The 23559-nt window shown below is 41.8% G+C and overlaps 1 protein-coding gene across 4 annotated transcripts in view; it reads left to right on the forward strand.

The window, feature by feature from the left end:
• Nucleotides 1-629: 629 nt before the first annotated feature.
• Nucleotides 630-23559, forward strand: part of TRIM31 (tripartite motif containing 31) — a 29555-nt gene continuing 6625 nt past the window's right edge. For 2 of the 4 annotated variants that reach the window (XM_042237591.2, XM_027958447.3), the window contains exons 1-6: nucleotides 630-992; nucleotides 18518-18996; nucleotides 19642-19737; nucleotides 20530-20760; nucleotides 22065-22087; nucleotides 22612-22727. In XM_042237591.2, the coding sequence (XP_042093525.1) occupies nucleotides 18580-18996; nucleotides 19642-19737; nucleotides 20530-20760; nucleotides 22065-22087; nucleotides 22612-22727 (883 nt within the window). In that variant the 5' untranslated portion in view covers nucleotides 630-992; nucleotides 18518-18579. Of the gene's footprint in view, nucleotides 993-18310; nucleotides 18997-19641; nucleotides 19738-20529; nucleotides 20761-22064; nucleotides 22088-22611; nucleotides 22728-23559 lie in introns of those variants that run through there. The other 2 variants (XM_042237590.2, XM_042237592.2) reach the window with 2 other exon arrangements.

Genomic DNA, 23559 nt, shown 5'->3' on the forward strand with positions numbered 1-23559 from the left:
CTGAACATTAAAAGAAGTTGCCCGGGAGCACTGGGTGGCGAGGCTCCGCGGACAGAGTGACAGGTGAGATGGCGAGTCCCCGCCCTGGCGAGAGTGCCCGACGGCCAGCCCACTCAGAAGTCCCTGCGGCAAGTTCAGAACCGTCCCCGGGGCGGCGCCGAGGCTCCACGTGCTCAGGTGGGTTGGGTTCCTCTCTTTGCAGCGATTCCATAATTCCAGAAGCGAGGCTTGGACCTCGGGATTTGCAGAAAACCTTCACCAACAGGAGAAGGAAATGGCAACCCACTCCAGTATTCTTGCCCGGAGAATCCCATGGACGGAGGAGCCTGGTGGGCTACAGTCCACGGGGTCGCAAAGAGTCGGTCACGACTGAGCGACTTCACTTTCGCTTTCACCAACAGGCATCTGAGCCCTCACGTGTTTCCAACCATCTCTCAGGTTTTTGTTTTTTTTTTTTCTTTTTTTTGAGGGAGTGGCTTTCCTGGTCAAACATGTGCTTTGGAATTAAAAAAAAAATCCACCTCAACTGAGACAGTATTATCAGGATTAACCGCCAAATCGGTTGCTTTTTTGAAAACGCTGTAGCTCATTCCCAGGTGGGGGCGGGTGCGCGCCGCGCGCCCCGGCTCATTCCAGAGCGCGCTCACCGGCGGTCCTCGGCCCAGTCACCCCAACGGTGCCCGATGGCCCCCCGAGCCGCCCCACTGGCCACGCCCGGCCCAGCCGCTCCTCCGCTTACTCCGCGGGTCGCCGCGGCCTGCACCCAGCTACCCCTTTCACATCACCCCCGGGTGGTCTGAGTCCCCGCGCGCCTGCTCCTGGCTCTTCCTGACCCTGCGGATTTCAGGGTGCCGGCGTGGGTGCCTCACTTCGGTCCTCCGCTCCTCCGACCTCTTGCCAAGGAGTCATCTCCATTCTGCCAGCGCAAAAACGGAAGGCTCTGAAAGGCGGACCCCGAAGACCCCTGAGAGTGGTGACCAAAAGCATGTGCTGTAAGTGACTGACCGTGGGAGGATTAACACTTGATTTCCTACAACAGAGGCAGCCTCAGAAAACCGGCCTCGGAACTTTCTCCCCTACAGGACCCTCAGTCCTTCCAGACGGCCCTATGCCGACCCATTTAGCAAGCGCTCTGGGCACACAGCTCACCCCAAACCAATGGAATGGAAAAACTTTGTTTAGAAGTGAGGCCTGCAGAAACCTTAGGCTACAAACTTTGAATGCATCATTCTCTGAGAGTTTTCTGTTTGGCTCCTCTTCTGCCTCTAGAGCTGGCTGCAGCTCCAGTCTTCTTGTCACATCCTGGTCTGCAAACTGAGACCTATCAGGGGCCCTTATGCTGTATGCGGTGCGACTCCTTATGTTGCACTGAAGCTAGAATCCTCACAGCCACCATGAAAGCTTGTGCCTTCCAGGCACCAACCTGACAAGATGCAGGAACAGGCTTTTTGTTTCTGAGCCTAGTAAGGAGGGCTGGTCTGACTCCAGCTCTTTTTGGAATATTAGATGTGCAGGATGCAAGATTCTATTTCAGCTCTGTCTGGGGGTAAAAGGGCAATGTGTGTATGCACCAGCAAGAAAAGTCCATATAGACTTTATTAGTAAAGGGAAAAGAGGAAAATACATTTTCTGAAAGCTAAGGTTCAGAGAAGAGCAACCCCCTACAAAAACTGAGGCCTGAGTCAGAAAGTTTTCTGCTCTTATCAGTGGACTGAGTAATTCAGACTTCTTCCAGGTGAAGATAACTGAAAAAGCTGGATAAAATATTTTTCAAGTATCTTAAAAATTCAAAGGGCCAGTAAAGAATGGCTGGGCCAAAGTTTGGGAAAGGAATCTGTGGATCTGAGCCCAGAACTTAAAAGTTGCTTCTGTCTGGGAACATTTGCTGATCCTGCATGTTGCTGAGATCCCAGACTGCGTTTTTGACAGCCTTTAAAGGCTTACGGAACTAGAAATAGAGTCCCCAAGCCCCCAAAATATCAAGTGTTGAACTTGTTTAAGGTGACTCTAGGCTGCAGCGTCAAAAAAAAAAAAAAAAGAATCCTTCTGGGAAGAAGCTCACATAATCCTAGGCTTTGAATTATTTCTACAAATATGTCTTCAAATGTATCTAGCACACAGGCAAAAATAACCAGGCACCAGTGGGACAAGAAACCCCACCAGTAAGGAAAGCAGGGACGACAGAATTAGACGCACAGGGATTTCAGACACTGCCTTTACTGGCAGAGACTAACGACTTTGTGTGTGCTGTGTTCAAGGAGATACAAGCCAGACTTGAAAGATCTGGCAGAGAAGCAGGAATTTTAATAAGTGGCATAGCAGATGTTAAAAAAAAATAACTTTAGCCTGAGAGAGTCACGGGTACTAAAGTTATGAAGTCATGAAAACTCAAGTGTCGTACTCTTGTCGGTCTATCTGAAGATCACACAGATTTAGAGACAGTAGTTCCTGTTTCCAGTTCAGCTTTTGATATCACAGAATGACATAAACAAAAAAATAAAGCATGTAATTTGAACTATATAATTTGTAAGGGTTGTACATTTATCTGGTTCAAAAAGTAGTGTATAAGAGCTATGTACAAGATTTGCAACCATCCACCCCTATTCATCTCATCTGCCACTACCCACCTCCACCCCTGCCCCACAGGTAAACACTTTTAATACTTTCTTGTGTATCCTTTTGATAGGGATAGAATAGGATAGTTATACAAGTAGTTGTAGAAGTCCCCAGAGGGGTCTATAGATAGAGAATGAAACCGAGGAAACTTTGGGAGGCCTTTGTAAGTAAGTGATGGCTCAAAAAAAGCTATTGGAACATTATTCAATGAAGCAGTCTTGCTTAATTATAAAACCATAAACAAAACCACAAGATATGCCGGAGGCCACTAGATGGAAGACCACCACCCTTCTACTAATACAATAATCCTAGTTTGACCTCAGAGGGTCAGACAATTTCCCACCTAATATGAAGGAGAAGTTAATGCCTTAATGTCTGCACTATGTCTATCTGAAGAAAGTGGTTTTTCCCCTCTCCTTTTTTCCATTATAAATTGTAGCCCACTCAATTCAGGGCAGAGCTACCTCACGTGCCCGCTTGCATCTCTTACAAGTGTCCTATGTTAGTAAATCCTATCACCTTGCCTCTCACTGAATTCCTTCTGTGCTGAGACACAAAGAACCTGAACCTCAGTAAGTCCAGATATCGGGTGAATGATTCTAATTAAAAGATTGTGGGTTCGAGTCCCAAGCAGGGTTTTGGCTGGGTTTGCATCCCAGCCATGTGGGTTCGGTCCCAAACTGGGTTTTGGCTGGGTTCAAGTCCTAGCAAGTGAGTTCAAGTCCCAGTCTGAGGTAAACGGTTTCAATGTTTATGTAGGTGGAAGTAAATACAAGTGTATTTATACTATATATATATAAACGTATATATATTTGTACTTTCCCCCTTTAAAGCAAAATTTTGCCTGCCAAATAATATTCTTTTTCACTTTTATAGCCTAGCTATCTTTGTCATGTCAGTACATAGAGCCCTTATAAATTGGTTCAGTTTAATATCACAACAAAATTATCTTGCACCAGGTTAAGTGCTGAGGTGATCAAGATGGACATGAGTAAGGACTTTTAGTTCCCATTGTCTTAAGGGGAAATTTTTTTCTACCGTGTGGATTTGGGAGGGGTTTTCTAGAATTTGTCCTGGGTGTTCATCCAGCTGCTTCCCCGTCTTGTGATTTGGACCCACTGGAGCAGCCGGGCAGCGTTAGATTTGTTGCGGACTGGAGTTGCTGGAGATTAGCCCAAGGGTTTCTGGCAGCCTGGGCGTCGCAGCTCTTCTGTGTCAGGTCTGGGCCAGAGTACCTTGCTGTCTCCTAGGAGAGAGGAGTATCAACTTCCCCCTGCAGACTTAGCAGAATCTCTGAGTCAACTGAATAATCTGACTCAGATCAACTTTAAGGCGCTCTCAGGTCCCCGTGGAGCTAATGAACGGGATAGGTGACAATGGGTGGGTCAGACAAATAGAAATGTATTCTTATTTGGAACAAAAGCTGTCCATTTTAAAAGCCTCAAGTTATTCAACATCTTAAAAAAAAAAAGGCATTGCAATGTAATTTTTTTTTTAACACTTTTAGGTTAAAAAAACTTACTAAGGATATTTTACCCAGATTAAAATAGCAAAGATTGGAACAAATGTCCTTTAAACTAAAATAGTTTCTTTTGGGGAGAGAATTTGAGAGCCTTGGCATTTTCATCTCTTTACCTGACTCCAGGGTCTGGGCCCTCCGATCAAAGGTGCATTCTTTATCTACTGGAGAGTCACCAGTCCAAGTAAAGGGGGAGCCCCTCACTTGGCCCATACTCACCCCCCCCCCCCCCGACTACCTTATATAGGAGCTGACTGAGCTTATATAGGCGAGCTTTTCTGTTCCACCCATCTCTTCGTCCTCCTCCCCACCCTTGGGCTTAATTAGAAAGGTTTGGGAAGATGGAGAAAAGATTATTCCAGCAGATGAGGAAAGAACACATGTAGTATTGCCAGCTAGAAATCAGGTGTCTCAGTTAAACTTGAATTTCAGATGATTTCATAATGTCTTAAGAAAGAAAGTGAAGTCGTTCAGTCGAGTCCGACTCTTTTCAACCCCTTGGACTCCAGCCTACCAGGCTCCTCTGTCCATGGGATTCTCCAGGCAAGAATACTGCAGTGGGTTGCCACTGTAGTATTCATTGTTTATCTGAAATTGCAGATTTAACTGGCTGGCCTGTACTTTTTATTTGCTCAATCTGGCAATCCTACTGGCACATATGGGTCACAGAGTATCAGCCTTACTGGAAAAGACAGTTTATCTTGAGGAGACACTAAAGATAAGCCTAAATAGAAGGGAGGAGGCCTTTAAACATCAGCAGTTTAGACTTTGTCCTGTAGAAAACAGGACTGACTGAAGATGGCTTTATAAAAATATTTATTTGGGGTTTTTCCCCTACCGTGTAGAAATACATTAATTGTAATATATTTGGCAAGTACAGAAAAGTAAAAAAGAAAATAATTAGCCATAATTCCACCAACCAGCAATAGCAACTGTTTACAATTTGCTGTTAATTGCCTTCAAATTGTTGCCTGATTATCATTGCATTAGTTCGGCCCGCTTTGCACTTCCAGGGTGGTGCAGTGGTAAAGAATCCACTTGCCAATGCAGAAGATGAAAAGGGCAGAAGAGTTCAATCCCTGGGTGGGGAAGATCCCCTGGAGGAGGAAATCGCAACCTGCTCCAGGGGTTTGCAGAGAGTTGGACACCGCTGAGGATGCAGCTAGGCCCATTTTGACCACCTATTGAAAACGCCCCCTTCCTGCCTTTTCTCCATAATATGTATTGCCCCTTAATGTATAATTCATTTGGTTAGCTAATTTGCTGGGCTCTTCTCAGTGAGTGGGGCTTTTGTCTGCTTTGTCACTATCACTAGTCCTAGAACTGTGCCTGGCACATATAGAAATACTCAGTATCTGTAGGACAAATTTTTGGACATGGAATTGCTGAGACTAAAGATCTTATGTGCATTTTTAAAGAATTTTATCTAGTATATGTTGCCAACATGCAGTTCCGAGAGGTTGAACCAGCTCATGTCCCACCTAGAGCTTGGAATGGAAGAAGAACAGCCCTGAGTGCTGCTGTGTCCCATGGGAGGTGGGAGGGGTAGGGAGACCCCTTGTACAGAATTGGCAACTCAGAGCTAGGGGTGAGGTGTAAGGTGGGCTTTACAGCAACATGGGCATTAATCTGTGTATCAGTGTATTAATTTGCTAGGGCTGCCATAACAAAATACCACCACCTGCATGGCTTCAAGCAGAAGAAATTCTTTTTCTCACAGTTCTGGAGACTAGCAGTCCACCATCCAGGCTGTTTTCTTTGAGGCCTCTCTCCTTGGCTTGCCACTGGCCAGCTTCACAGCCTTTCCTCTGCATGAGAGCATCTCTGATGTCTCTGTGTGTCCTAGACTCTCTTCACAAGGACACCTGTCAGCTTAGGCCCCCCTCAATGGTCTTATTTTAACTTGGTCACTCTTTAAAGATCCTGTCTCAAAATGATAGTCACCTCCTGAGGGACTAAGGGTTGGGGCTTCAGCATACAAATTCGGGTGGATGTAATATGGCTCATTACAATCTGCTTGGAAGACAGGAGGGGTGGACATTCACTTCAATTTTCCTAACGTTCAGAAGGCAGCTTTCCTGTCCTCCCAAGGCTCGTTGGGCCAATGCCAGATCCTCACCCACATCTACTGCGATTGGATTTCGAAGCTGTTCACCATCCTAGCGTCCTCCTGAAAGAAAGTCCAGTCTGTGGTGTCTCAGAGTGAGGAATTACGAAGAACTCTGTGCTGGGCTCTGAGCACAGTACTTCTATGGTACAAAATATTACAAAGTCTGATGTCTTCTGCTAGGGGTATGTTTAGATCCTCAGCTGCAACCATATTTTTACTTCTTCTCTCCAGTTGTCTTTTGATGTCATTTACTGCCCAGGTAGCCTAATTATGGAGGGTATGAGTTGAGGGTAGACTGTATTAGAATTCTCCAGAGAAACAGAGCCAGTTCATGTGTAGAGAGACAGATTTAAGAAATTGACTTGGGAGTTGCCTGGTGGTCCAGTGGTTAGGACTTGGTGCTTTCACTGTCGTGGCTTCAATCCCTGGTTGGAGAGCTAAGTTCCCTCAAGAAATTGGCTCATGTGACTGTGGGTGCTGGCAAGTTCAAATTCTGCAGGGCAGTCCAGGCAAGTTGGAGACCCAAGGAAGAGTTGATGTTGCAGCTAGAGGCAATCTGGAGTCAGAATTCTCTCCTTCTCAAGGGAAATTTTTCTCTTTTAAGGCCTTAAACTAATTGATGAGGCCCACCCATACTAGAGAAGGTAATTTTCTTTACTCAAAAAATCTACTTAAATGTAAATGTTAAATATTAATTGTTAATCTCATCTGAAAAATACCTTCATAGCAGCATCTAGACTGATGTTGCCAAATGTCTGGGTACTATAGCCTAGCCATATTGACACATAATATTAGCCATCCTACAGGTCAATCCAATACTTTACAATCGCTTTAAGTAAATGAGTCAAGTGAAGACCAGGTCTTTTTGATTTCTTCACTTGTCCTTGCTCGTACTTCATCTGGAGTCAAGTTGTTTAGGAAGCCTGCAGTTTCTCCTGGAAGAGGGAGACAGATAAGCCTGCCATTGGGATTTTTCTATTTCCGTTAGCATAGCAGCCTTTAAATATCTCTGCATTTATGCTATATCTTTTAATATTTATTTATTTATTTGGCTGTACTGGGTCTTAGTTGCGGCACGTGGGATCTAGTTACCTGACCAGGGATCACACCTGGTCATCCTCATCACACCCCCTGCATTGAGACGGTGGAGTCTTGGCCGCTGGACCACCAGGGAAATCCTATGCTATATCTTTCATGTAATTTTTATGCTATCTTTTTTAACGAGTGTAAGGAAGAAAAGGAACATTACATTTTGTTGTGTTTTTTTTAATCCAACTCTTTTTTTGAGTGACTCAGTCTCATGTTATATTGAATGCTGTAACTATTACTTTTAAATTGACTTCTGTCAACCCATGCATTTATTTTTATGGTTATTTTTCTTTGCTCTCTATATGATATGATTTCTATACAGGACTTTAAACTCTTTACTCCTTTTAAGTGGGGTCATAGGTTAACCTCATTCAATTTGCCAACTCGGCAAACATTTTATTTTATTATTTAAAATATTTACTAAAAAAAAAAGTTATTCGGTTGTATCAGGTCTTTGCTGTGGCATGTGGGATCTTTAGTTGTGGCTTGTGAACTCTTAGTTGCTGCATGTGGGATGTAGTTCCCTGACCAGAGATTGAACCCCAGCTCCCTGCATTGGGAGCTTGGAGTTTTAGCCACTGGACCACCAGGAAAATCTCTCAGCAAATATTTTAAAGATATTAAGGTATTTTAAACAGAATTGTTTTTGTTACTTTCAATTTCTATTTTTAACTAAGCAAAATGTATCTCCTATGGAGACCATTCACAGGGTATCTCTGTGTTGGCTACCCCTTTATTAATTTAAAAAAAAATGTTTATTTTTGACTGTTTCTGATGTTAGTTGCAGTGCACAGAGCTTAGTTGCCCTGCAGCGTGTGGGATCTTCGTTCCCTGACCAGCGAGGGAATGCACATCCCCTGCATTGCAAGGCACATTATTTACCACTGGACCACAAAGGAATTCCTGGCTGTGCCTTTAATTCTTTCTCACTCCACAGTCCTTAACTTATCTTAAGGTCTGAAAACCTTTTAGAAATCCTGTTTACATATTATTTTTCTTATAATATGCTTTTTAGTCACAAGCTGATTGCATTTTGTATCATTTGCCTGATTTTTTCCTATAAGTGACCTTACCAGCAACGTATGAAGGGCTCATCTTTCCACATCCTCATGAGAGCTGAAACATTAAAAAAACATTTTTTTTTGCCAATCTGATGAGTACAAAGTTTTATATAATTGTATTTGTATTTTCTTGAGTAGTAGAGAGGTTGAATTTTTTTAATTTTAGAATTTAAGAATTACTTTGAATATATCTACTATGCATTTCTTATAGTTTTCCTTTTTAAACTAAATTATTTTGAAAAAGTTAATATAGGGAAAAAACACTCGTGTAACAATAGCCTAGAATTAACAAAGGTAACTGTTTTGCCACAGTATTTACAAAAATAAATTTAAAAAATAAAATTAAATGTTATAGATTTGAAGTTCCTTTTGTTCACTTAATTTTCTTAGTTGTTTTCCTCAAATATTGTCATAAATTTAGTGTTACTCCTTCCAGGCCATCCATGTGTTTATACTTCTATCATATATAGAGAGAGCCATGAATTATCTGGAGCACTGTTTTGTGTGTTTTTAAATGTATATGAATGGCCTCACTATTGAGACCTAGCCATATGAATACTTTCAGATCCATGGTTCTCAGCTGGAGGTTTTGTCCCTCAGGGACATTTGGTAATGTCTGGAAACACTTGTGTTTGTCACATTGGGACAGGGGTGTGAGGGGGGAATACTACTGGAATTAAGTAGATAGAAAGATGCTGCCAAATATCCTACAATGCACAGGACAGTCCACACAACAAAGAATTATCCAGCCTAAAATGTCAGTAATAATGTGGTTGGGAAGCCCTGATATAGATTTTATTTGATATTTTGATTTTATAAACAATACTACATTTAACATCCTTATACACACCTCTGAATGCACACACACATGATTTTTAGGCAGAATCCTAGGCTCTGGAGTCTAGTTGGGTTCAAGTTTATATTCCAGCATTTTTACCAAATAACCTTGAAATAATTGCTTTATCTCCCTTAACTTCGGTTGACTTGTCCTCAAAGTGGCATTAATACTTCCCTATATAAATAATTATTTCACTAATAAATATAAAATGTTTGAAACTGTGCCTAGTACATGGTATTTCAATACGTGTTAGTTTTTATTTATTATTATTAGTAGTAATGTTTCCATTATCATCATTATGATATACTGTAATCCTGAAACTGCACATTTTAAACTCTAACTGCACATTTTGAACTTTTAACAAATTGCTATAATTTATACTTTCACTAGTAAAGTGTAGCTGTCTCCATTTCCCCATGTCTCTAGTCACGTTTGATATTCTCAGACTTCTTAATCTAAGGTATAAAGTGATATCTTGTTTTAACTTTGCATTTTCAAGATTACTATTTCACATGCTTATTGATTGGTTAATTTTATTGTTCTGTGAATTTACAGTTCAATCTCAGCCCATTTTTTATCACACAATTTTGTGAAAACTTAAAAGCATTTACAAAGTTAAACCTTCACAAAATAAAAAAATTTATATATTGTAAAAAGTCTCTACCACCCCATCCTTCAGCCAGTCATCCACTTCCTTAGAGGCAACCAATGTTAGTAGATCATGATTGTTCCAGAGAGTTTATATTCATGTTCAAGAAAATAGGAATTTTATCCAAATGATTCATAATACACGCATTATTCTGCATCACTGTTTTTTTTTTCCCCCCTTAACGACATAACTTGGTGATATTTTTCTATCTATAAATACAGAACTTCGTCATTCTTAATTTCTATTCAGGTATAAAGCTGGATTGTAATTTATTTAAACATTTTCCTATTGATGGGCATTTGGGTTGTTTCCAGTCTTTTGTTAATATAAACATTGCCACAAATCCTCACTAATTTTAGGTGTGTGACTATATCTATAGGATAAATAAATTTCTGAGGTACAGTGGTAAAGGGAATTACAAGGTAAAGTGAAAAGAAAGTGAAAGTTAGTTGCACAGTCGTGTCCGACTCTGCGATTCCATGGGCTGCAGCCTATTCCGCTCCTCTGTCCATGGAATTCTCCAGGCAAGAGTACTGGAGTGGGTTGCCATTTCCTTCTCCACAGGGTCTTCCCGACCCAGGTATCAAACTCAGGTATCCCGCATTGCAGGCGGATTCTTTACCAACTGAGCCACAAAGGAAGCCACTTACAAGGCAAAACCGCTTGTAATTTTGAAGCATATTGTAATATTGACTTCCATAGAAATTGCACCAATTTACATTGGCCCAGCAATGAAAGAATATTTTCCCCTGACGTTGGCCATCACAGTGTCATCAGACTCCTGGATTTTTATCAAGTAAAAAATCATATTTCAGTGTCATTTTAATATGCATTTCTTTCAATGTAAGTGAGGCTGAAAAATTTTCACGTTTTAAACATGTTTTCACATGTTTTAAACATTTCCCACATGTTTTAAATGTGAATTGTATTCTCTTTCCTGTGAACTGTCTGTTCATAGCCTTGGCTCATTTTCCGGTGAGATTGTTGACCTTATTGGTTTGTAGCAGCATTTTGTTTTAAATGTTTAGTTTTGGCTGCACGGGGTCTTCATTACTTTTGCGCAGGCGTTTTCTAGCTGTGGCTATCGGGGTGCTCTTCACTGCAGTGTCCCAGCACGGTGCCTTCTCCTGTGGAGCGCAGGCTCTCGGTGTTCGGGTTTCAGTAGTTGTGGCATACAGGCCTGGTTGCTCTGCAGCATGTGATGATCTTCCCAGACCAGGGATCAAACTCATGTTTCCTGCTTTGGCAGGCAGATTCTTACCCACTGCACCACCAGGGAAGTCCCTGTAGCAGCCTTTTTATGTTTCAAATAAATTGATTCTTAATCTTTGATTAATCTATGGATCAAATTAATAGTTCTCCCAGTTTTCATTTGTCATTTGAATTTATTTTTATAAATTTTGTCATGTAGAAACACTTTTAATTTTTATTTTTAAAATGTATCATTTAAATTTATCAATATTTTCTATTTTATGTCCTATTTATAAAGACCTTCCCACTCTGAAACTATAAATAATTCTCCTATGGTTTCTTCTAGTGCTTTTATATTTCCATTTTTTTTAACTTTAAAATATGTCTGTTTGGAATTTCGCCCAGTTTAAGGTATAGGGAATGCATTTAATCCATTAATTTTTTTCTAAATCGCTTTCTTCTTGTTCCATTTATCATTTCTTCAGTGGAGATGGGATCTTTGTTAAATACTAAATGCCTGTATGTGTTTTTGCTATTTCTGAACTTTCTACTCTTCCTTATTCCTGATCTTGTATTCATGCCATACTATTGAGACTCCTTAATATGAATCAATAATATAATGAGGTCATTTTCCCCAACATGTCCTTTTTTTTTTTTACATTCTTTCCATAATTCCTCTTTTTCATAGCTACTCTTACTTATTTTTTCTTATGACCTTTATTTAAAAAAAAAATATTTAATTGGCTGTGCAGGGTCTTGGTTGCCACACAGGGGGTTTTTGATCTTTATTGCTGCACGTGAGATCTTTAGATGTGGCACGTGGGATGTAGTTCCCTGACCAGGGATCAAACCCAAGGCCACCTGCCTTGAGAGCACAAAGTCTTAGCCACTGGACCACCAGGGAAGTCCCCACACTTCTTATTTACAGCCCCTTCCAACTCTCTTGCCTCCTGTTTTGTTTTTAATTTTTTAAATTATTTATTTTAATTTGGCTGCACTGGGTCTTAGTTGTGGCATGCGAGATCTAGCTCCCTGACCAGGGATAAACCCAGGCCCGCTGTCCTGGGAGCACAGACTCTTAACCACTGGGTCACCAGGGAAGTCCCTTGCCTCCTATTTTATTGGCTAAATGTTCTTTATTAGTATTTTTCCCTTTGCTGCTTTGAAAGTTATAATTTCTATTCCTTTAGTACTTATCTTTGAATTTTTATCTTATGTCATTAACTTCATATTTTTATAACAAAGTCTAAAAATTTTAAGTATTTTTAGACTCCAAAATCTTAGCTCCCTTAGGTAGGTCTTTAGCTATCCTCCAAACATCCCCCTGCTTCTAATTCCTGTATTATAGTTGTCTAAAATTTTAGCTCTACTTTTTTGAAGGTAAAACTTTTGTTTCTAATGTTTTTTATAGTCAGTGATATATAATATTTACCAATACTGTTGAATTATGTTTTCTTTGCTTTGTGCATCACACTCCCATCGTGGAGCCTTTGTCTCTCTCTCTTTTTAAAAGATAACTTTCAGGTTTTTCAGCAAGATTCCAAGGATCTCCTATGACTCCCTTGGCAGTCCGGTAGGTAAGACTCCACACTCTGAATGCAGGGCATGAGGGTTTGATACCTGGTGGAGGAACTAAGATCCCACAAAGTAAGATTCCACAAAGGGAAAAACAGAATTCAAAGAGGAAAAAAGAAAATATTTCAAGGATCTCCTGGTGGAAAATTAGTTTGTTTTTTTTTTTTAATGTCCAAAAATATCTTTATTTTGCCCTCCTTTATGAATAATCGGAGAAGGCAATGGCACCCCACTCCAGTACTCTTGCCTGGAAAATCCCATGGACGGAGGAGCCTGGTGGGCTGCAGTCCATAGGGTCGCTAAGGGTTGGACACGGCTGAGCGACTTCACTTTCACTTTTCACTTTCATACATTGGAGAAGAAAATGGCAACCCACTCCAGTGTTCTTGCCTGGAGAATCCCAGAGACAAGGGAACCTGGTGGGCTGCCGTCTATGGGGTCACATAGAGTCGGACGTGACTGAAGTGACTTAGCAGTAGCAGTAGCATGAATAATAGATTAAATGAATATAGACACCTTAGTTTGGTAATTTCCTCCCACTTCTTAGAAATATTAGTATCAGTTCTAGAGATTTACTTGCATGTTGATGTATGGCAGAAACCAACACAATATTGTAAAGCAATTATCCTCCAGTTAAAAATAAATTTAAAAGATTTACTTGTTCTTCAGTACTCTGTTATTTCATTCTGGCAGCTTTTGCAGTTTTCTCTTTTATTCTCTTCAGTTGCATTACGAAGTGTTTTTAGTGTGAAATTATGTATTTTTGACTTGTTGTGCTTGATATTTGGTGCATTTTCAGGGGGCCTGTACATTCTGAAAAAAAAAAAAAAACAACCTGAAGGCTTTTTCTCTTCATATTTTGCTTCTCCATTTCCTCTCTTCTCTTCTTCTGAACTTCCAACTGGACACATGTTGGAGCATTTAGATTTATCCTCTGTATCTCTTGGAGAAGGAAATGGCAACCCACTCCAGTATTCTTGCGTGGAGAACCCCAAGGAGGGAGGAGACTGGTAGGCTACAGTCAAAGGGGTTGGACACGACTGAGCTAGTTCACTTTCACTTTCTATATCTCTGACCTTACTTGGTTTCTGCCGCTTAGTGATTCTCTGTGTTTCTGTGCTGTGTGTTAGTAAGCTTCTCAGAAGGTGCCGACCCAGCACTATCTTAGATTCATGAATTCTCTCATTGACTGGTTGTAGTTTTTTACCTTTAAAAAATAGTTTGTCTAGTATTAGTATGTCTTTGAAAGAGAAGGGAGCAGTGGTGGCCACATGATGCCAAATCATTTTTCTATATTATTGCTATTAACCCTTGACATGTCATATTAATGCTAGTAAATTCTCTTTTGCTATTATTTGTCCTTTGATTTCTTATGGCATTATTTTCCATGTTGAAATTTTTGTTTTGTTTTTGGTAATCTGTCAATATTTTATGTCTTCTGTTTTTTTTAATGTCATTCAGAAAAATGACAGCTCTCTCACATTAAGGGTAAATGTTATTCTAAATTTTTAATATTTTCATACTTGATCTTTAAACCACCTAGAATTTTTGTTTATGGTATACAGTGCAAGTCTTAACTTTGTTTCCTTCTATATAGTCAATTATGGCAACAAGCGGGACTATATCAAGCTAAAAATCTTCTGCATAGCAAAAGAACAATGAACAAATGGAAAAACACCTATAGGATGAGAGAAAATATTTGCAAGTCTTATACCGACTAAGAGGTTAATATCCAACGTGTATAAGAAACTCCTGCAACTCAATAGTAAAATTCCACAAATAACCCAGTTAAACAGTCTATTGAAGAGACTGGGGCTTCCCTGGTGGCTCAGGCAGTAAAGTATCCACCTGCAATGCTGGTGACCCAGGTTCGATCCCTGGGTCGGGAAGATCCCTGGAAAAGGGAATGGCAACCCACCCTAGTGGAGAATGGAATGGCAACCCACCCCCATTCTTGCCTGGAGAATCCCATGGACAGAGGACCCCAGCAAGCTGCAGTCCATGGGATTGCAAAGAGTCAAACACAACTGAGTGACTAACACTATAAGAGAGTGAATTGACATTTTTCCAAAGGGGACACACACATGGCCAAAAGGTACATGAAAAGGTGCTCGACATCACTAGTCATCAGGGAAACGCAAATCAAAATCACAATGACGTATCACCTCACACCTGTCAGAATGGCTGTCATCGAAAAGACAACAAATGCTGCCAAGGATGTGGAGAAAAGGGAACCTTGGTGCACTATTGGTGAATGGAAATTGGCGCAGCTACTATGGAAAACAGTATGGAAGATCCTCGAAAAAGTTAAAACTAGAACTACCATAGGATCCAGCAATCCCACTTCTGGGGGTATGTCTGAAGGAAATAAAATCCAGAATTCAAAGAGATTTCTGCATTCCCATGTTCACTGCACTTTGTTCCCAAAAGCCATGACTTGGAAACAACCTTAAGTATTCATCAACAGACAAATGGAGAAAGCAAATACTATTGTGTGTGTGTGTTTTATTTATTCAAAATATTCATTTATTTGGCTGTGTCAGGTCTTAGTTGTGGATAAAGCAAATACTGTACACAGCCAGGTCTTAGTTGTGGCACGCAGAATCTTCATTGTATCACACGGAATCCTTCCTTGTTGCACAGGCTCCTGAACGCACACACTTTCGTAGCTGTGGCACGTGGGCTTAGTTCCTCTGTGGCCTGTGGGATCTTAGCTCACTGGTCGATTCTTCACTACTGGGTCACCAGTGAAGTCTCTCAAATGTATTTAAAGTCAGCCATAGAAAGATGGAAATCCTGACATTTGTGACAATAAGAATGGACATGGGGGCATTAGGCTAAGTAAAATGTCAGACAGTGAAACTCATGTCTGACTCTTCGCTACAGTCCATGGAATTCTCCAGGCCAGAATACTGGAGTGGGTAGCCTTTCCCTTCTCCAGGGGACCTTCCCAACCCAGGGATTGAACCCAGGTCTCCTGCATTGTGAGCAGATTCTTTACTAGCTGAACCACAAGGGAAGCCCAAGAATCTTGGAGTGGGTAGCCTATCCCTTCTCCAGGGAATCTTCCCAACCCAGGAACTGAACCAGAGTCTCCTGCATTGCAGGGGAATTCTTTACCAACTGAGCTCAGGGAAGCCTGATATGTCAGAAAAATGGCAGACAAGAGAAAGACAGTACTGTAGGATTTCACTTGTATATGGAAACTGAAAGCACCGCATTCATAGACACAGATAGAATGCTGCTTGTCAGGGTCTGAGGGGTGAGAGAAATTTGAAGATGTGGATCAAGGGGTATAATACAAAATTTCAGTTATAAGTTTCAGGGATGTCATGTACAGTGTGTGACAATAGTTTATTATATAATCAAAAGTTGCTATAAAAATAGATCTTTAATGCTCTCACCATAGCAATGACAACAAAGAAGTTATTTATGTGAGGTGAAGGGTGTGTTAACTAACCTTATTGTGGCAAACATCTCACATATGCACACATGCCAAATCATCACATCACATCACAGTAAGCCTTCACAATGCTATATGTCAATTATGTCAATAAAGCTGGGGGTGGGTGAAGGTGAGATGTCTTCAGGGAGCCAGGCAGACAGAGGCAGTAAGAAGTGGTAGGGAAAATAAAACATCCATCCTCTCTAAAGTCATACAAATTATTATGTCTAAAATCACTATGTCAAATGAAATCTACCTATAAGTTAAATTCGGCCTCCAGGGGACAGCAGTTTAGGATGAGAATAAACTATAAAATATTATACAAATGTTGCTGCTGCTGCTGCTGCTGCTAAGTCGCTTCAGTCATGTCCGACTCTGTGTGACCCCATAGACAGGAGCCCACTGTCTCTGGGATTCTCCAGGCAAGAACACTGGAGTGGGTTGCCATTTCCTTCTCCAATGCATGAAAGTGAAAAGTGAAAGCCAAGTCGCTCAGTCATCCCCAACTCTTAGCGACCCCATGGACTGCAGCCTACCAGGCTCCTCCGTCCATGGGATTTTCCATGCAAGAGTTAAGATGCTTTAATTTCACCTCAAAGCAAACAAAGAGGAAGGCCTTTTCATAACATTTCTGAAATGAAGGTATAACACTTCTGAAAGCCTTGGCTTCCAACAGTTTCTATAATTAAGGTGACCATATAATTCATCATCCAACCTGGATACTTTTGAGAATGGAAGGATGATCTATTCACTACATCAGGTCAAAGGTGACACCCAGCACTGTCCCAAAGTAAACCAAAACATACAATCACTCTGTTAATAATCAAAAATTACCCACAATGCCTGTCTGACCTAAATATTAAGATCAGATAAAGATGAAAGATGTGTTTCTTGAGGGAGACCGATGGCAGATGCTGGAGAGAGAGGAGGTAAGGGTGGCAGCTGGGATCCAGATGAAATGGGAAGAGAGGAAGGACCCTTCCCTTATATAAGAGGGAAGGAGCAAAGGTTGTGATGCAAATGTGTGGAGCTACAGGAGGGAGTGTCCATGGTGGTGGTTGGGGGAAGGCAATCCAGGGATCAAGTAAGCACCAAGAAGTAGGAAGAAACACAGAAAAAACGAATGAGCATGGACACACCAGAGTGTTGAAGATGTTTGGGGAAAAAAAAAAAAAAACAGAAGACAGACTGATCCAGGTGCTGCGGGGAAGTAAAAAACCAACTAGGATGGAGAACAGAGAATGACCTTTCAGCAAGGAAGTTCCTTGCTGGCTCCACTGTACTAGGAATCTCCCCAGGGGAGGAATGGTTGCCTCTCCTTTTAACTGGAAGCTCCCTGAGCGGGTGATTGTATTGTTGTAGTCACGCGTTCCGGGAAACAAACCACTCAGAAGGACAATGCAGATAGTGGAGTGCAGTTTATTACACCTGCGGGCCCAAGGCAGAGTCTCCTCTTAGCCAAGGACCCCGACCGTTTTTTCTGAAAACCTTATATACCCTAAGTGTACTTGCTCAAATCCACCTCCCCAAATTACTTGAAACTAGTCTGGACAAGGTAAAACAGAGATACGATCAAAGTTAGCCCATGATTCATATATCACAAAACTAGATAAACAGTGGACATTTATCAGTAGGACTGTGGTCATATCCCGATAAACTTACAGAATTTACGACTTTGTTCTGTTATAGAGATAATTAGCATATTCTTTTAGGCAACGGAGAGTCCAAGTACAAGTTCTCAGGCTCTTTTATCCGGGGGTCTGGCTTTCTATTGGTATGCCATTTCTATAGACGCCGGGCACAAAGTTCAGAGTCCACTGGGAGGGTGACCATGTGTGTAGCCTAATGTTTGCAGCCTGGCCTCAGATGGAGTCCAGCTCTGTCTGTTTCCTCCTTCAATATTTTCCACATTTGCACAAAATACTTAAAAGTGTGGAACCAAATTACGGGAGGTAGAGAATTACCCCCTTCCTTTGCATATGTTCTCCCACAGTTTGGGCTCTGCATGAAAAGATGCTCAAATCATTACTGGTGAACTGGCTGTGACCTTTCAGGAAGCATTTTCCAGTCCCTCCACTCCTTCCCTGAACCTCTGAGAATGGACTTTGGTGCCCTGGTCCTTCTAATCTCAGTTAACTGCCTCATAAACACCCTTAATTAGTCCAAGGTTCAGGAATACCTACCCCATTTTATAAGCAGTGTATATTCATCTGCTACATCAACTCATTCTCAAGAGGCAGTGAGGTAGCATTGCTCATCTGTTTCCCTCTTTATAATATTTCCTACCTTCTAATTTTGACTCTTTTCTACTCTCTCTCCTTTTTTTCCTTTTTTCTCCTGTTTTTTTCTCTCTCCTTTTCCTCTCTCTCTGATTGTCTAATAGACTCTGACCTCCATCGCCTCTGTTACCTTCTCTTTTCCTAGAACCAGTGCCCACAGCTGACTTCTAGACTTCTTACAGACTTGAAGAAGCCTTTGGCCCCATCATGGCCCATCAACAGTTTACCAGTAAGCTTCAAGAGGAAGTGATTTGCCCCATATGCATGGATATTCTGCAGCACCCTGCTACCATCGACTGTGGGCACAACTTCTGCCTCAGTTGCATCACTCAGAGTGGAGAAGCAGAAGACAGTGTTCTTAAATGTCCCCTCTGCAACAAAATTGTGAGGAGGGACACGATCACGCCTAACTGGCTCTTGGTAAATCTGGTGGAGAAAATCCAATCTATGGAGCCCTCGGAGATGCAGCCAGAAACGGAAGAGCTGAGATGTCTAAGGCATGGAGAGAAATGTCATTACTTCTGTGAGGTTGATGGCAAGTTTCTCTGCGTGGTGTGTTGTGGATCCAAGGATCACAAAACCCACAACACAACTCTGATAGAAGAAGCTGCCCAGAGTTATCAGGTAGGCATTTGGGGGTCCCTTCCCTGTTCCCCCATTAGACCAGGAGTTCAGTGGGGACCTGGAAACTGTTATCTCTTCCCTCTGGGTTTGTACCCATTGCCCCTATCTTTGCACCTGAGTAGAAAATTTGTAGTCAAGCCCAGTAGGTTCAAAAGTCTAAGACGGGAGAACTGATGCTCGTTGCAACCAAGGTATAATGGAGAATGGAAAGAACACGGACTTTCGAGTCGGAGGTGTAGATTCAGGTTCAGACTCCTGAACTTTCTATGGATCCTTCAAGGAGTCACTCTACCTCTCTGAGCTCCAGGTGCCTCCTCTTTAAATGGGGCAAACAAATTGTACTTCTTAAGAGTCGTAGGTATAATAAATGAGAGGTTTGTGGAAGTCCTTTGATAACCCCAAAGCACATCCAAATATTAGTCATATTTTATTAGTTATAATTTATTACCACATTCCCTTCTTGTAGGTCACTTAGGCTTCTGAGTTCTTCCTCCCCCGTCACACCCCAGCCCCCAGCTTGAACAGGAAAGGGGCATCTGTTAATAATGACACAAGGACTCGTCCTCCATCCCAAGAGATAAGGAGGGCATCATGAGGCCAGGAGATCTCCAGGCGCAACTTGCCAAGACAACTCTCTCCCCACAGGGGCGGATCCAATCACAAATCGAGGTCTTGCAGCAAAAGGAGAGAGAGATAATTCAGATGAAGGCACAAGGTGAACACAAGATCAATGTCTCCATGGTAAGAAAAAACTCAGGTGTGGGTCTCTCTGTCCGTGAGCTTGAAAGCAGAAACGGTATCTCTGCAAAACTCCTAGAATTCCTTATTACACCGACCACTCAAAAAGACCTCACTGACAAAGGAACAGATACAGAATGGGATGGAGTGTAGGAGGGACAGAAAGAATTGTGGCATCAGGGATAAGGGTGTGCTCCAGCCTTCTCCTCCTCCACAGCACTTGGTCTGCCAGTGCTAGCGTCTTCCACGTCCAGCCTCGTGTTGTTGGAGTAGGTTGGCCACTTTGGTCTCCTCCACCTGGGGACAGGTAGTGTAAGGAAAACTGGTGCTGGCCTTAGAATCAGAAATACCAGTTTTAAGACCCATCTCTGCCCCTCACAGTCCCTTACTTACCTAGAAACTGACTTCTCAAATTAGAAAATGAAGACACTATGAACCCACTCAAATATCTGTACCTATTTTGTGGGTGGGTGTGTGTAAAAAGGAAAAAAAATCTATGTGAAAACAAATTATAAACTGAAAAGCCTTCTGGAAATATGAATACTTAATACTTAGGTATAGTATTAGCTACCTGTCCTTGAAAGCAAAAAATATAAGTAAATAACCTAATACGAAAACAAGGCACATAGTAAGGGCTTTCAAAAGCTTGTTCGCCTCCCATGTCTTTTCCTCCATGTCTGCCACTGCATGTTACTCAGAATAAACTTAATAAAATGATAACATTGAATAAAATGGGATAGAAGGAACTTTGAGGCCATCCTCTCATCTTCTGAATGTCCACTTTCTTGCCCCCAGGCCCAGGTGGAATTAGAGAAGCAGAAGGTCACCACAACCTTCAGACAGCTGCGTCAGGTGCTAAAGGAGGAGAAGAGCTTCCTCTTGTCCCGGATCAACTGGCTAGGAAAGGAGATCTCCAAGGGGCAGAAATTCTATGTCACTTCTACTGAGACACAGCTGAACTATCTCAGGAAGCTTACGGATTCTCTGAAGTCCAGACAGTGTTTGCCGCCAGGCCAGCTGCTCCAGGTGAGTGTCCCTTGGGGACCAAGTTGTAAAAACACAGCAACCCCTCCCTGGTTACAGATCAGAGCACTGACCACGTGGCAGGATATCAAAGTTGCCTCTATCTTCCTTCCCCCAGCTCAGTGCTGTCCAATAGAAATACTGTGTGAACCATAATTTACAAATATATTTCACACAATATATATAATTTAGAAGTACAATGTGAGCTATATGTGTAATTTAGAATTATTTTGCAAGACACAAATATGACTTAAACTTTTTTCTTGTAGCCACATTAAAAGGATAAAAAGACACAGGTAAAATTAAGTGAAATATTTTATTTTACCCAATATATCCAAAGTAGGACTTCCCTGGTGGCTCAGACAGTAAAAGCGTCTGCCTACAATGCAGGAGACCTGGGTTCAATCCCTGGGATGGGGAAGATCCCCTGGAGAAGGAAATGGCAACCCACTCCAGTGTTCTTGCCTGGAGAATCTGATGGATGGAGGAGCCTGGTAGGCTACAATCCATGGGGTCACAAAGAGTCGGACACAACTGAGCGACTTCACTTTCACTTTATCCAAAGTATTATAATTTCAATCATTAACCAATATTTTTAAAGTATTAATGAAATATTTTATGAACCTCTTCCTTTAAAAAAATTGAGTCTTCAAAATCTGGTATATGTTTGGCAGATCTCAGTTCAGACATCATATTTTGAATGGTTGAATTAAATATATTCTGACCAAATCAATATAGTTGTGGTTAATGGAAAAAGTATTTTACACTATTTCAGGTTGTTTTTTTTTAATTTAAATTTGGATTGGTGACTCTCATAAAATTTAAAAATGTGGTTCCTTGTCATACTAACCATGTTTCAAAGTGTTCAACAGCCATGTGTGACTGGTGGCTGCCATACTGGACAGGGCGGGTCTAGGTGACGCACAGGATGAGCTGAGCTCCCTCCTGAATCTATCTCCCACTCCCACTAGTTCAGAAATCCATTTCTTTTCTTTTTTTTTAAAGAAAGACCACACAAAGCCATTCCAGCCCTTTTCCTGTCTCTCTTCTCCCTTCTCTGGTTTAGTCTCAGAGACAAAACTTATTTTCAAACAACTCAGTTAGTTCCTCTCGAGGTCTGATCATTTTCCTGCCTACTGGCATATTGGACACTTCCTGGAGGAACCGTTTGTGGAGATGTTCATATAGGAAGAGAGATATTCTCATTCCACCTGTTCTGCCCCATGCCCTGCATGGTTGATACTTCCTCCTTGGTGCCCATGAATCAGCCAGGTGCTAAGACTATGCTGTTTCTCTTTCTCTTCTAGGACATCAAAATTGCCTTGTACAGGTATGATCGGCCACCCCAAGTGCATTTTGCCCACTGATTCATTCATCTTACAATGCTCAACATACATTCAAATATTCAACATTCTTCCCTCCCAAGTTCCTGTCTACTCTGTCTAACTGCAGTCAGGTACTTAGGCTGCGGCTTAAGCTGAGTTGGTTACTAAAGAGAAGAGCTGTTTTCTTTATGTTCCTATTTCTTCATCACAGATTCTATTTCCTTGCACTTCCTGCATGACCTCTTGCTCAGTTAGATGGCTCCTGGGTCTCCTACCCCATCTCTCTGCCTCCTTCCTCTCTGCTTCTTTCTGGCTTATCTCCCATCTGCATTTCCATATCACACTATGCTCCAGCTCACCCTGGCCGCATATCCCTAGCCCTGGCCTCCTGACTCTCAGCTCACTATCCTCTGTTTTCCTTCCCTACCCCCAAGGCTCCATCACCTCATCCCCACCTCTTTGTCACAGCTCTTCCTCCCCTGCACCCCATCTCTTGATCTCACCATTCAGTTCAGCCGTATCTTCCTAGAAGTGAAGGATTTCACTTTCTCAACCCAACCCCTGTTTCAATGGACCTGGAGAAAAAACTCAGTGACATCAAATCACGGCATGATTCCCTCACAGAGAGCCTGAAGAGATTCAAAGGTAAGGAAGAAGCTGTCACCAACTCAGTTCACCTCCCTTTGGGGGATTCTTCCTCCATCACCCCGAGGAAATGGAACTGTAACTAATCCATGTCAGTAATAATTATATAGGACATTTCCAATGCCGGGCTCTCTGCTGGGCACTTTCCAGGCATCTGTATCTTTCTTTTCAGGCATTTCTTGCACTCTGCCTTCATCATGTTTCATCTGTTTGCCTCCCTGACTCTTCCTGTAAAAGCTGCAAGAGGTTCCCACGCCTGGCACAGTGACTGGCAGGAAGGTGGTAGACCAGTTGTCTGGTGGGCCAGAACTGGAATTCAATCTATTTCTGACTATAGAATATGAGAAAATAGATTCAAAGTCAGTGACATTTTAGGGAAATCCTTCTTGCAGCCTTGCAGGGAAACAGAAGTCAGACAGAAGTAGATGACTTGGGCTTTAGATATTTGGTCAGATATTTTTCAAAAACATGTCTGGGTTTACAACTAGGAAGATAGCTGGGTATTTGTAAGGACTCCCTTCACAGCAAAGGTTGTGGTTGTCTAAACCAGGAGTAGAGAGAGCTGGATGGAGTTTTCTCCCAGGAAATATCACAAGAGTCTCCCACCCCAAGATCCCTCCCATATGCCTCTGGAAAAACAGGAACAGGACAATGCCCCCAAGAATACCACTTGTTTAGCTAAGAATCTCCACTCCCGAGACACAGTTTTTGTTCTTAATTTTGTTGTTTTGAACTTTTCTTTTCCCTAGTGACTGCTTTGCTTTGTCCAGCTCTCCCATCCCACGTGGTGTAATCTCATGTAATCCAACAATTCATAGTCATTTCAGGTTTT

The sequence above is a fragment of the Ovis aries genome, chromosome 20 (genome assembly GCF_016772045.2).
Source record: "Ovis aries strain OAR_USU_Benz2616 breed Rambouillet chromosome 20, ARS-UI_Ramb_v3.0, whole genome shotgun sequence".
In the NCBI taxonomy this organism is placed as follows: domain Eukaryota; kingdom Metazoa; phylum Chordata; class Mammalia; order Artiodactyla; family Bovidae; genus Ovis; species Ovis aries.